Here is a 14,036-nt window from a genome sequence, read left to right on the forward strand (position 1 = left end):
CTGTCAGAGCGGCGTGAAGGTGTGAACGCACTCTCCACACACCCTGCCCTGCATCTGCATGCTCTGCTCCGACATGCATATCACTTACAGCTGAAGCTCAAGCTATAACACACTGTCAGATGGTGTTGGTACTTATGGTGAAGGTAGTGTAACGACAAAGAGCTTTTTAGAAATTCACATATCCATATCCGGCTTGCACAGTCAGGCCTGTGGTGAAGAGGCCCCCCAAAAAAGAGGAACAATAATACAACTATTGATGTTGAAAGTATGAGATCATTGTTCTGTGAGAGAAAAACAGCCCCCTCCACGCTGTATTGTTTGCGCAGTTAAACATCTACATCTTTATTTGTAGAGTATAAAAACTATTTGTGTGTGTGTGTCTTATCTCCAGCAATCAAAGTCCTCCCACACAAGGCCTCAGTGTGCCTCCAGAGGAATCAAAATCTTACAAAACCTTTTGCTTATCATTTTGTCCCTCTAAAATCTGTAAAAAAGATTTGCTTGCTGCCAACTTGCCACCCTTCAATAGACAGACAGGAAACTAAAATAGGGCATCCTCTCGTCACGTGGGTTGCTACAACACCAAAATAAGCTAAACTCGCCTTCCCTTGTACTTCCTTCTGCAGTTGTTAGTAATGCTTGTTTGTCCTCAAGGCTATAAGTGGAAAAAATGTGTATGTTTCTATGGGTCACTCAAGTTGTTTGTTTTGTCTTGCACTAATGTCAGCGTGGATCACTGAACAGTCACGCATCTCAGCTATCTTGTCTCAGAAACCACTGATATATCCATTTTGTATGTGCGAGCCACTTTGACTATCAGTCCATCTGCTGGTTCATGACTTCGGCGGCTCGGCCAGGCCTCTGCTGCAGCTGCCTCAAAGCCGTTGGCGAGTTTCTAAACTTGTCATCGCTGCTTTTCTTTCACTTCCACACACCAATCCCAACAAGAAATAGGTGCAAATTTGAGAAGAGAACAATGAATAAGTGAAAGCCTGAGAGATCAAAACCATCTTCTGCGTTGTGCAACCTGGATGACCCGTGATCACACAGACGGTTTTTGACAACACGAGGGCTGTTAGCGCTGCATGAGCAAAGCTTCCTGCCAGCAAATTCAGTTCAACATTCTGATGAAGTCAAAAACATATGACTGTGGAGGAGCAGAGGCCAAGAGAAACGGTTAAATATGCTAACTAAATGGTTTATGCGTTCTGAATTACAGATTTGATAGTAGAGCAGAGGATGAGATGCTCCACAAAAAACTGCTCGTACTTGATGACTCTCTTTTTGGGCAGGAAACAGCTTTTAATTGATCTAAATAAATATGACAAACACAATTATTTTACTTTTTAGTAGATAGATAGATAGATAGATAGATACTTTATTCATCCCGAAGGAAATTCACAGTTTTCAGCAGTATCCACAGAGTACAAGATTAAGTAAATCAAAAATAAAGACTAAGTAAATCAAAAATAAAGAATAAAAGATGACCCTCGAGATCTAAAGATCTAAGTACCCAATGTGCAAAACAAAAACAAAAAAAACAAAAACAATGTGCAAAAAACCAAAAAAAAAAACAGTGTGCATCGATGTATACAATGTGCATGTGTATTGGACTGAAGAATTTTAAATGTTTACTGTTATTATTCATCTGTACTGATTATCACACACACACGCACACACACACACACACACACACACACACACACACACACACACACACACACACACACACACACTCGAGTTTGTCATGACTACTAAACTGTCCCGTGCAAGTGGTAAGGTAGTATGGAGCCACAGAGCTTGGCATGCAATGCTGAGAAATAACAAAACCCTGTGACAGAGAACGGCTTATGTGTAAAGCCACACCAGAGCACCGAAAACAGGGTTTGCCTCTTTGGTTCCTGTGTGGCCATGTGACTTCCTCTCAGAGTCTGTGTGAGCTGCGTTTCGTTGCAAAGGACGGCAGTTCTTTCTTCCTTCGTTTTATGTGACACCAGAGTGACAGAAATCCTCGCCGGTTCAGATCAGCAGCCACCTCACCATCACTTTGCCCCAGAGATCCCAGGACCGCTGAGGAAGAAGATGCTGAGGAGAAGGCCTTCTAATGCCTCGGAGAAAGAGCAGGTGCAGAAGAAGAAGGTGAGCGGGGTTTGGGTTGTTGCTGTGTTTTGGGGGGGAGAGAGGATAGGGGAGCATAAAGTGACATGTGCAAGATGTGAGCATTTGTAAAAGTGTGTGTTATGAAGGATGACTGCTGTCTAAAACCTGTCTCACACGTACAAACCACTGAGGTGATGATGCCGGCATTGCAACATAAGTAGAGTCTGTGCAGCTCCTCTTGGTATCACAGGATGTACTGTTCATGTTGCTGCAAACCTTTGTGGTGAAAACTGAACGACACAGGACAAAGAAATCCACCGCTGAGTAAGACTTACATGCCTACAGGTTAAACAAAAAAAAAACAATAAACATGTTTTTTAATCGGTCAGGCCCGACTTCCATCCCCACAAGGCTTCAGTTTATGAGATGTACGCATATAGAAAAGTTAAGTTCCTCTACTATGGTTGAGTGAGTCACTGCTGCAGATGTAGCTTGAGTCAGAATTTGCTTTGTGGCTTTTGGTGCCTGCGTCTCTGGGTAAGAGTTTGTCCTCCTACGCTTGACACCAGTGCCCTTGTTTTCCATCCACATCTCTCCTTCTGTGGCCAAATGCAGGCCTGGTTGTTACGCATATCATAACCTTGGAGCGCTGCAAGTGTCCCTAACACATAAATGTCACCAAAAACAGCTGGGGGAGATCATTGTTTCCCGTTACAAGAGTGCTTAGTTTTCAATTTTGGGCATCAATAGAAAACTGATTCATTGTTTTTTGTTTTTTGTTTTTTTTGGTTTGTTTTTTTGTTTTTTTTGGTTTGTTTTTTTGGGAGGAGAATTGTGACAGGGAAAAAAAAATTATCCAAAAGCAAGGTTCAAACTCTACTGGTGGTTTAATTGTTCAGCTGAGGTGCAGGCACAGACCGTCCGCCAACAAACGACGTGGATGTCTGCAATGATTGGCTGCCAGCAGTTGCTCAAGCTGTGCCTGTTTCCTGTGGTTTTAACCAAGAATCAAGAAGTATGGGTTGAGATAAAGTGATATTTAGTGACATGCAGTTCAATGGAAAATCATCCCTACGAATTTTCACTAACGTTGGCAGAAAAGAAAAGAAAAAAAAAAAAACACTGCCTAAATGCAAATGAAGAAAATGAGCTCCTCGTTTCCATATTTCCACAGCACTGACGTGTAGAGATAGTTTCATGAATACAGATTTAGCTCTGGCTCATAAAAAGCCACTCTTAATTAACGTGACACTTATCAGCCTGAGAACATATAATAGATCATTTTTAACCAGTCAGTGGCTTAGAACAGAATTACAGCAAGTTTTCCTCCTTTAAATCAAGGCTGAAAACAAAAATCTTTATTCTTACATTCAGACCTCATCAGCAGATGCGACATATTGACTTCTCTTATCTAGCATCCTGTTTTGTTTTGTTTTGTTTTTTTAACTCTTTTATCAATAATTTCCCTGTTCACACGTCTGTGACTTGTTACTTAAGATCTAACACTGTCATCATGATAATGTTTATGTTGTCTTCTGCAAACTGTTCACCAAGCTGGAATCTGCTTTGCATTTCCTTTGCACTGCTAACTACACACACAGGACTTTCATAAACAACCGTCATGTGCAGCCCCACTCTGATCCTGCTGCATGGCTCTTTATCTACCGACAAACGCTCTGTGGCCCAGGCAGTTATTCGTTATGAGTAATGCTGCTGAGGGTTCAATCTATGGACACCCTTGTGGTTATGAGGACATGTTCTGCATGGCCATGATATCAACATTATCTAGCTCAAATGGCTCCTCTGAAAAGCAGCAAACAACTGACTGGCATGTTTCTGAAGGCTGTTTTGACTGACTATAACAATGAGTGTTTATACTTTTTGCTTTGTGATGACACGTTTATGTGCAGCCAATCTATTGTAACTTATGACTGGCCTTTTACTTTTGTTTCTGCCCTTATATCACAGCTGTATGGCTGCTGTGGGTCCCTGAGGGCCGTCTTTTCACAGTTTCAAATAAGTGTAATTCACCATGTGTTTACAGCTCAGCCTGCAAAGGTCCAGCAGCTTCAAGGATTTTATGAAGCACAAACCCACGTCTCCTGTTGTGCCAGATAAGGAGTTTACCTTGGAGGAGACGGTAAGTTGGACTGTGGCACTACACTGCAGCTTCACTCGCTCACTCACTCACTTATTCACTTAGCTTTGGAAAGTTACTGTGTACATTCACTCAAGTATTGTACTTCAGTATGATTCTGAGATAGTGGCACTTTATGTGAGACTTTACTTTCCTGAGACTTCATGCTTTCCCTGCACTACCTTTCACAGGGAAACTTTGTGCTTTATATGCAACCCAGTCTCACATCAGAATGTGACATTGCTGGTGCAGAGCACAGAAGGGACAAAAGTGTCAGAATAACAGATCTAAAACTGGGACTGATGGATCCCATCCGGCGAGCTCATCAGAAAAAAGTCAATGTAAAGATGCAGATAGACACCACTTAGTGCCTGGTGACATGAATGACGTGAATCCATCTCATGAATTATGTGACAACATGAAATTCGTATTATTCGCATATTCGCTTGAGTTGAAAATCTTCTTATCAAGCAAAAAACTGCAATGCCAAGCTTCACTTCACATTTGGTCTGAACACACCATAACTGGTTTTGTGTACAAAAAGCTCTCTCACTCAAGTGTTTTATTTTCAAAAGGTCAGCAGGACCAACTCATATGAACAATGAGCGTAACGAAGAGATTAGCTGAAAAAACATTTTTTTTCTTTGTTATATTTTCAAACATGGCACGACTTTTGCGACTGTCAAGGATATTTCCGTGTTGTGTGAACAGAGCTCGGGTTTCCAGTCAGTGTGCCAGCAGGCAGCGAGGTGGACGAAGGTTATATGCTTATTCATAGATCTGCACATTTTTAATGAGGCAAGACTTACAGTTACATTTAAGCAGTTATAAGGTAGTAAGGGATGTTTTTTTATGGAAAAATTTAAATATGTAATATTAATGATCAGATTAGTTTTAAAAGCTTACGGCTGGCAGGGAACTTCAGGGTTTGGGAAAGGTCATGGTTGACCTTAGCCAGCTAACATTAGCTTTACACAGGAAAGGTTTAGGGCGCCAAAACTCTTGGTTAAAGTTAGGGAAAGGTCATGGTTAATGTTAGCAATCTAAAAGCAAGCAATGCAAACACCATGCAAACAATAAAAACTGGCCTTACTTCAACCCAGACTCGAGCTCAGGGCCTGTTAATTAAGTTATCTGCCACTCAACCCGCCTCCTTATGTGGACTTTGTCTTTTGGACTTTGGACTTTCTTTACACTGGACCCTACAAATGTACATTTTTCAGATCTAGGTGAGGCAAAACATGACACTGACACGTTTCCTCTGGTGGATAAACGTAGTGATTACACCATTTGAAGTGAGACTGGGCTGTTATACTGCACTACACTTTACAGCTGTAGTTATTAGTTACTAGTTACCTAGCAGAAGATTTTACATGTTTAACATAAAATCTGATGCATTTATTAGAGTGTAAACCAGCCAACACATATCAAACATTAGAGCTACAATATTAAAACACTTCTTACTGAGTAATTAACCCCCTGAAAGGAACCATTTTCACAATGACTACTTTTACTTTTCATACTTATTACATACTTTCATGCTCACTTAATACTTATTTACTGTTGAATGCTGAAATTTTACTTTAGTGCAGTGTTCTTCAATCATGCTATTGCTGTTTTACAGAGTAAAGATTTTTGTTCTTTTTCCACCACTGCTCACTCACTGAGTCACTCATTTAGTCACTCTTGTTCCCCTCAAACACATGCACACATAAATACACACGCACGGGCAGGGCACACACATAGGCGCCAACAAACGCATGTGCTGTAGGTGCCTGTTCTGAAAAGTAGAAGTGGTAAACTGAACTCTCTTTGTGTTTTGAGTTCCTAGATGTCAGTTCCAGGTTTTAACACATTGTTCCACAGCGGATGAAATAAAAGTGGTTATGGGTATTTCACACAGAAGTGGCCTGTGGGTACAAAGGGCAAGGAGAAATTAGTTTATGAGTTGTAGGTCATTACAGAAGTGCAGAAATCATGCTTCCTGAAAAACCATCAAAACAGGACTGTCCTGTTTGCAGATGGCAACATATTGGAATTGACAGAACTTTAATTCCGTAAAAGCATTTTGCGCACTGTGACTGGAAATCGGTGGACAAATTAAGTAAGGGGTTTCAGAAGGGGAAGTAAGAAAGAGGATGACACTGAGCAGTGCATTTAAACCTCGCATTAAAGCCGGATGACAGTGACACTTAGACAGGATGTCCTCTGTTGTGAGTTAGTCAAGCACAACGTTTGGTATCAGACAGACACGACAGTCGACGGCGTTATGAATTGCATTTGCTGCAGCTAACTGCCTCATAAAAATTGATTGCATCGTTAGATCTCACTTCAGAGCCCAAAGTCATTGTTATGGAGTGAGTTATTGTATCATAACACTCTGACACAGTATGTTTTTAGTCTGAGTATCTGGCCACGCTGGTGTGAAAATGCCTTTATGGACAAAAGGAGTACGTGTGCCTGCAAATTCAAACACCCAAAAGCCTGTAGGTTTTTCCACATGTGCAGATGATAGAGAAGTGTTTTTTTTAGTGGGATTACCACAGTGATGGTTGCTCTGCAGTTGTAGACATTAAAACACCCAGCTCCATCTCTGTGCTGTCTATCTAAACCTGCTGATGAATAAGACACACTGATTTACACATAATGCTGCTCTACTTCCAACCTCATCACTGCATAGTGTCCCTATTTTTTGCCAACCTTTAATTTAGTTGTGTATTTGTATGCATGTGCGGATGATAGTTTGAATTTTTGTGATTGAATAAAATACATACAGTTTGACGAGAGAATACTGTTCATTCTCTCGAAACCACCTCATCCTGGAAACATACACTATGCAGTAAAACACGCATAACTTTCTTCCCAGGTGTCAGAAGGCGTCGTAGCGGAGGATGCTGTGAAGAGTGGCAGCAAGCTGGGCAAAAAATGGCGCAATGTCATCTCGCGTACCATGACCCGCAAAACATCCAAGATGGTGCAGAGGGCCCTGGCTGAGGAGGGGGTAAAGACTGCAAAACAGCCACACACACTGTATAGTGACCTGCAAAAAAATATGAATATTTCATGATTTCCCCATTTAACTTCTAATTATTCATACATTTATTTATTTACTGGAGAATGCTATCTATGATATATAGTGTAATTGAACTACAAAATACTGCCTGTACAGAAATACACCTTGGCTTTCATGTTATTCTTACGCAGCACTGTCATCCTTATAGAAAGCTGCCAAGTGCAGGTATTATAAAAGATTGAAATTGGCTCCACCTAGTGGTCAGACTCATTCATTGCATTGCACAATCAGCAGTCTCACTTGTCTGTTACTGAAGTGCTGACCTGAATAAGGGTTTAAAATAATTCCCTCACAAATAAATTAACTTAAACTGGAATCTAAAATCGAATTCCGATGCCATATAAAGGTTTTTAATACATCCGAAGAAATTAAGGCACAACAGGGCAGAGTCGGCTGTAGTAGAGCCTGTCCTTCGGCCACAGTAGCTGTGCTCAGACTGCCATGTTGGCCGGCATCCATCCTGCTGAAGTGCTTTAGCGAGACACCGAATCAATACCAGATCCAGGGATGCTGTTCAGTAGCAAACCCTGCTTTCTGACATTGTTTTGCTGGAGGGCAAGGAAAGAGAATTAGACTCATAATGTTATTATGATTATGAATTACTGAGAAAGACAGCTTTGTCATTAAATAAACTGCAGCTCCACTTAATATTTTTGACTGAATTATCTGTATGTGAATGGACCCTGAGCCTGAACTGTGCTGTTGTCCTTTGTGCTTGCTAGGGGGAAAGTGGGGAGGAGAGTTCCCTCTCTCCTGTCACTGATGGCCTTCCAGATCTGCGTGCAGGACAGCGAACATCCGTGTGCTCCTCAGGATCAGAGGACACCATGCCCAGCCCCATCAGCCGCCAGCTGTCTGGCAGTAAGTCAGCCGCACTGTATCCCCACTACTACACCAAAATCCTTTTACAACAACGTGTTAAATAAAAATGATGCACCTCCTGAGCTAGATATTAAAGTAAATGGATCAGTCTTTGTGATCTGAAGCATCTGATCTCACTGAATACACCTGGATGAAAGTGTGATTTCACATGTGTGCTTGGCAGGTAGTGACAGACAGAGCTTGGACAGTGGATACTGCCAGAGGGACAGCATGAGACTGGAGGAGAATGGTCTCTCTCACAATGGTCCCTTTTGTGGTCGTGCTGTGGTCCACACTGACTTCATCCCCAGCCCCTATGATGTGGAGTCGCTAAAACTCCAAGTGAGTCTCGGAGGAAAGTCCTCAGCGTTTCAGCTCTAGCCCTCGGCCTCTTCTGCAGCTGTCTCGTCAAGCCTTCCCCGGGGAGCTTGTTAACAGTGTGAAACAAAAAGCGTTGTTCTGATTATCATTCATGAAGGCGCAATTTAAGCTACATGGCCCATTACAGCCTACTTGTTTGAGAAATAACATAATTTCTGTAGTGGTTCTGTCACTGAAGTGCAAATGAGACAATGCTGTAAAATGAGAAAAAAAAAATCCTTTGCTGATTTTTCTGTGTGCAGTTAGCCATTCATGATGTGCTTAATAATTTCTGCTCTCCATGGCCGATGCCATTCCTTTTTGTTTATGCATGCATCTGTAGCCTTGCTGCCTTGATTCAATATTCAGAGGGTTTTGCTCGCCTGGCATCGTCCCAGAAACTAAAGTGAGGTGTTCATGCGTCACCTCTCTTACAGAAAGGTGACATCATCCAGATCATTGAGAAGCCCCCAGTGGGGACCTGGACAGGGAAGCTCAACAACAAGGTTGGCACCTTCAAGTTCATCTACGTCAACATTTTGCCTGATGAGAGCCCGCCGGTCAGGAGGAGACGCTGCCATAGCAAGGGCAACCGGAACAAAGCTAAACCCAAAACCCTGGAGGAAGTGCTGGAGAGCTTGGACCTGACTGTAAGATACACTTCCCTCTGATGTCACTGCAAGTCAGCAAACACATGATTTTACTTGCTGTGGCGATTACCATTGTTATAATCCTTTTTTCCCTTAAAAAGTAAATACTACATCATAATCACAAGCATTATCTTATAAATACATTCCAGTCTAAATAAGAACGTTTGTCTGAATGTCCTTTGCTGTGTTTCAGGAGCTGAGCTCTTTGCTGTCCATGCATGGTTTCCAAAGCCTGGAGGATTTTGGAGGGCTGAAGGAGTCTCACCTCAACGAGCTAAACATCACTGACCCAGATCAGCGCAGCAAGATCCTGAACGCCATTGAAATGCTAAGAGACTGTAGGTTCACATCTAGCAGCCACACATTCACACACTCACTGCCCATAATCTATCATAACGGTCCTCCTCTCAAGGCACGCAATGAACAATACCCCAATAATCTACCATTTAATTCAACAGTGTCCTAATAAATGTCTGTTAATCACTATTTCCCATTCAAGTATTAATTTCAGAGTTACTTTTGACACTCATTCATTAGGTTCAAGCTGGGTATGTGTCTTTGGGGGGCTCTTTATGGTATGATCAGAGTTTTTTTGGCCTCAGATAGCTAATTAGGTACATTTTATATGGCTCACTTATACAACATTGTACTCATAGTTTGCAGCCACTTTGCTCACTTGCCTGTAGGAAATCCAAATTAGAAGAGCTTTGATAGCTGAGCTCATCTGCCCTCTAAACAAATCATTAGATGCAATTTTAACAGCTGCCCTGAAGCAATAGCTACAGTATGCTCTGAATACAGTTTGTGGATTCCCATCAGTACTGCAGTTAACTATTGTAACACACTTACCTGTTAATGATATGAGAAATTACTGTACATGGATCACCCCAAGACTGCAGACACCAAACAGAAAATACTGGTGTTTTAGGTGATTTAATAAGCAGAGCAAATCAGAAGATTAGTCCTGTCCTGTTTGCATATGGAACCTGAGGTTGGTTGGTTTTAACTGCATCTGTCTTTGCCCTAATTCAGCTGAAGATGAAACAAACCCAGACGAGGAGGGCGAATCCGGGGACAACACCAAGGAACCGAGGGATTCAGGCTGTTTTGAGAGCTCAGAGACCCTGGAGACGGGACATGAGGAACCAACGGTAGAGGAGGAGCTGGAGAAAGAACGTGAGGAACCAACGGTGCAAGAGGAGCTGGAGAACAGACGTGAGGAACCAACAGTGCAGGAAGAGATGGAGAACAGAAGTGAGGAACCAATGGTGGAAGAGGAGCTGGAGAAAGGATGTGAGGAACCGATGGTGCAGGAAAAGCTGGAGAACGGACATGAAGAAACAACAGTGGAGGAGGAGCTGGAGAATGGACATGAGGAACCTACGGAGCAGGAAGAGCTGGAGAACGGACGTGAAGAACCAACGGTGAAAGAAGAGATCCATGAGCACGACGTGCCGGAGGAGCAGAACCAAGAGTCAGAAAGGCAAGACCAGGAATCAGAGGAGCAAGAGGAGAAGCAAACAGAGCAACTGGAATCTGTGCAGGAGCAGCTGCAGGAGCTGACAGTGGATGAAGGCTCCTGAGAAGTGAGGGTGAAAACAGCGGAACAGGATTTCAGCTGATGGATATATAGCGCCGTTAACAAAGAGCTCTAGCTCTTCATTACAGCAGAGTACAGAAATGGTGGAACTGTAGCGTAAGCATCAAACATCGACAAGGAATGGTGTCTTTTCCGTTTCCTCATTTGCAGAACTGAAGGCTTGTATCCTCTGTGATCCAAGTTAACTTACATATTAAGGCTGGGAATCAGACCTGAGTTGTGCAGGTTGAACGATTTCTATTGATCTCTCACATCTGAATGCTGTGTTTTGAATTTATTATGTCATCGCTGTTGGATGAAAAATCTGATAACTCCAGTTTGGGGTTTTGGGTCTTGAAAAGTTGACATTTTGGAGAAACATATGTGTAATGTATTAACAGAAATATTGCTTAATACTTGATCCTCTCTCAGAGTTTTAACAGTGTAAAGTGTCTTGTTTGTGATTTTTATGTTCAAACGTTTAAAGTTTTCCCTCTCTTCATTATGTGCAACGTTTTCATCCCTGTGCATCTTAAAAGTCTACTGTATATTATAACATCTATTGGAACTATGAATGTAAACTGTTTCCAGTTGTCATCTGTGCCCTGTTTTGACATTATTGGTCCTTTACTGGTGTGGCTATTTGTACATAAAAAGGGCTCGTTTGTCGTCTGAGCTGACAATCCTGCTTTGCTTCAGTTACGACCTTTTACACTGCGTTCTGTTTTGAAGTGCATTAGTTTGATTTTTGTAACGTTTTCTGCATGAGTACGTTTGAGTGTCAACTGTGCTGTAAATAGACGCATTTGAATAAAACATCATTCAGTGAGTTTCGTCTCATCTTGGTTACATCACAGGCGTCACAGTGGATGTCCGCTGAGGACGACACTTGAAACAACTGAGACGAGACAGTGAAATAATAATGAGACAATATTGTTTATTTACCAGACACATCGATCATGTAAAAAGAAGTGAAGTAAATTGAATGTAATACATATAATCACAGTGTTATTACGAAACAAAGTGAACATAAATAAGAGTTCCATCAATGGTATAGTACTGTATCTGTATACATGATGCAATGTAATAGATGGATCAGAGCATTCAGATCTGACCCCGTCATGTCATTTAAACATAGAAATAATACATACAAATGTTAAGCAAATGCTTGAGCTCGACTTGGTGGGCCACAGTCATCTCAGTTAGATCTGTAAACCTCACGGAGCTAATGACTAAAGGTTCAATAGTCCCAGTAAAATTTGCTTTAAAACCATCATACACTGGAATTCAAACACAAATCCATCTTTTTACGCACAATCAGTCACATACATTCTTGCTCCTCGGTGACAGCAATGCAAAGCAACAACAGAAGAAAACCTTCATATGCCTTCTGGAGTAAAAACGCAACAAATTAAGCTTTACAGATTGATCTTGGGTTAGTAATGCTCATTGGAAATTAAACATTTCTTGGGGGGGAAAAAAAAAACATTCAGTAGTTACTCTTCCACACTTCACAGAAACAATACTGTCAGCCACTTTACAGAATCTTCCCGAGGAAAAGTGTGAATTGCTATGAATATGGCGAAAATAAATATGGATAAGGGTTTCATCTCACTATTTTCTAAAGGCATCCAATATTCAGTCTCCATTCTCATCATATTGTTTCCAGTGTTCCACCCAAATAATAAAGAATGTAAAATTAAAAAATAATACAGCTGCTGGCACTTTGCTTTGTTAATTCATACTATATGTTAGCAATGCAGCAATATTTTTGGAGCTGAATTGAATTCTTTAGGAGTTACAATAACTGTGGCTACTGCGTCTTCAATAAATCATCTTGGGCAGATCTCAGGGTCTAATCAGCAATGACACTGTTGATATACTAGAATTTCTATACAAGTATATTTCACAAACATGAACTCTTGTCTTGCATACAACACAATGACTAATACAAACTCTCGCTATCATCTAGCATCACTTAAAACATTTAGGATCGTCTTTGACTGTCCCTCGCTTTGTGAATCTTCTCCCCTCGAGTAATCAACGTGACCAAAACAAATTAAATTCTCAAGCCTCATTAAACGCTGTGCTCCATTTGATGCAAAAAAAAAAAAAAAAAAAAAAAACAGATGTGTGAAAAGAGGAGGAGAAACGCGCATCTCTCTATCTTGGCCTTGTTCTGCGCATGAATACGAGCCTGCTGCTTCGGTCCGCCTCAGTATCGGCTGCCTGGCCTCGGGGTATGGCAACAACTGTCGCAGCGGAGATGCAAAGCAAGGAGAAAAAGAGCGAAATATGAGAGAGATTTGTTTCAAAGCAGTGGTATTATTGTGGCAGACGGGAAGAGGAAAGACTCCCGGGATGATTAGCTCCGGTGTGAATTCAAGGAGAAGGTGTTCAAGCTCACAGGGAGAATAATTAACACTGGCCACACATAACTCGCTCAAAAACAACAAAGCTGCCTCCTGTCTCACTTCTTCACCCATCAGCTGAGAGGTTTTAATACATCTACACCTACTTAAACTATGTACAATTCAACAATGGCTTTGTTTAATTTTTTTTGCTTCTCTAACTGGTAGTGTATAAATAGTGGGATGTCTTATTAAACACTGCCGTTATCTGCGGTTTTTAACGGATTCGTAGGGCTTCTCTGTTGGTCGACCTTAGTTGCATATGATAGTGCAACTGTTTGTGATAAGGCACTGTTACTAGTGTCTACTATCAACAGCAATCAGGCCTTTTTCTCTCTCATACACACTAGGACACCGACAAAGTGTGTCTCCTAGATGAAAGGCTGCACCGTACAATCTCTACAGCGTCCAAAACAATTTTAGAGAACTGATGCCACTCTGCCTCTTTGACGATATTAAAAAAAAAAAAATTGGAAGGACAGTCGCCGGATGCGGATCAAATCAATTTAAAAATAGACGCAAATGACGACAGTAATGAATGCAGCAATATCAGAATACAAGGTAGATTTTGACTCGACTGGAGGGAGCTCAGCGGAGGAGTTGCACGTCCTCCCCCTACATGGACATCATTGTGTACTGACAGACATATGCTTACTACTTGTAGGTGACACCCTTGTATCCACTCTAGTCAAACAAGCTGCTTGGCCAGCCTTCCCATGAATTGCATAGGGCATGTAAATGTGTGCACTGGATAAACTGAAAACTGATCGAACACTTACACATGTCCAGAGGGGAAATTTGTGTTTGTCAGACACGTGCAATCCCAGGAGTATATCAGAACTGGCCTCTCACAGATGTCGTTATG

General features: G+C 41.6%; 1 protein-coding gene across 1 annotated transcript; it reads left to right on the top strand.

Moving 5' to 3' along the window:
* The first annotated feature begins 1,965 nt into the window (after positions 1-1,965).
* On the top strand, positions 1,966-11,589 carry sash3 (SAM and SH3 domain containing 3). Its single transcript, XM_030062823.1, has 8 exons — positions 1,966-2,139; positions 4,145-4,240; positions 7,104-7,238; positions 8,033-8,171; positions 8,356-8,513; positions 8,969-9,181; positions 9,375-9,519; positions 10,214-11,589. Exons 1-8 carry the CDS (start codon positions 2,083-2,085, stop codon positions 10,762-10,764), a joined length of 1,494 nt encoding a protein of 497 aa, XP_029918683.1. The 5' UTR covers positions 1,966-2,082; the 3' UTR covers positions 10,765-11,589.
* Positions 11,590-14,036: the final 2,447 nt, after the last annotated feature.

Source organism: Myripristis murdjan, chromosome 10 (assembly GCF_902150065.1).
Source record: "Myripristis murdjan chromosome 10, fMyrMur1.1, whole genome shotgun sequence".
Lineage (NCBI taxonomy): Eukaryota > Metazoa > Chordata > Actinopteri > Holocentriformes > Holocentridae > Myripristis > Myripristis murdjan.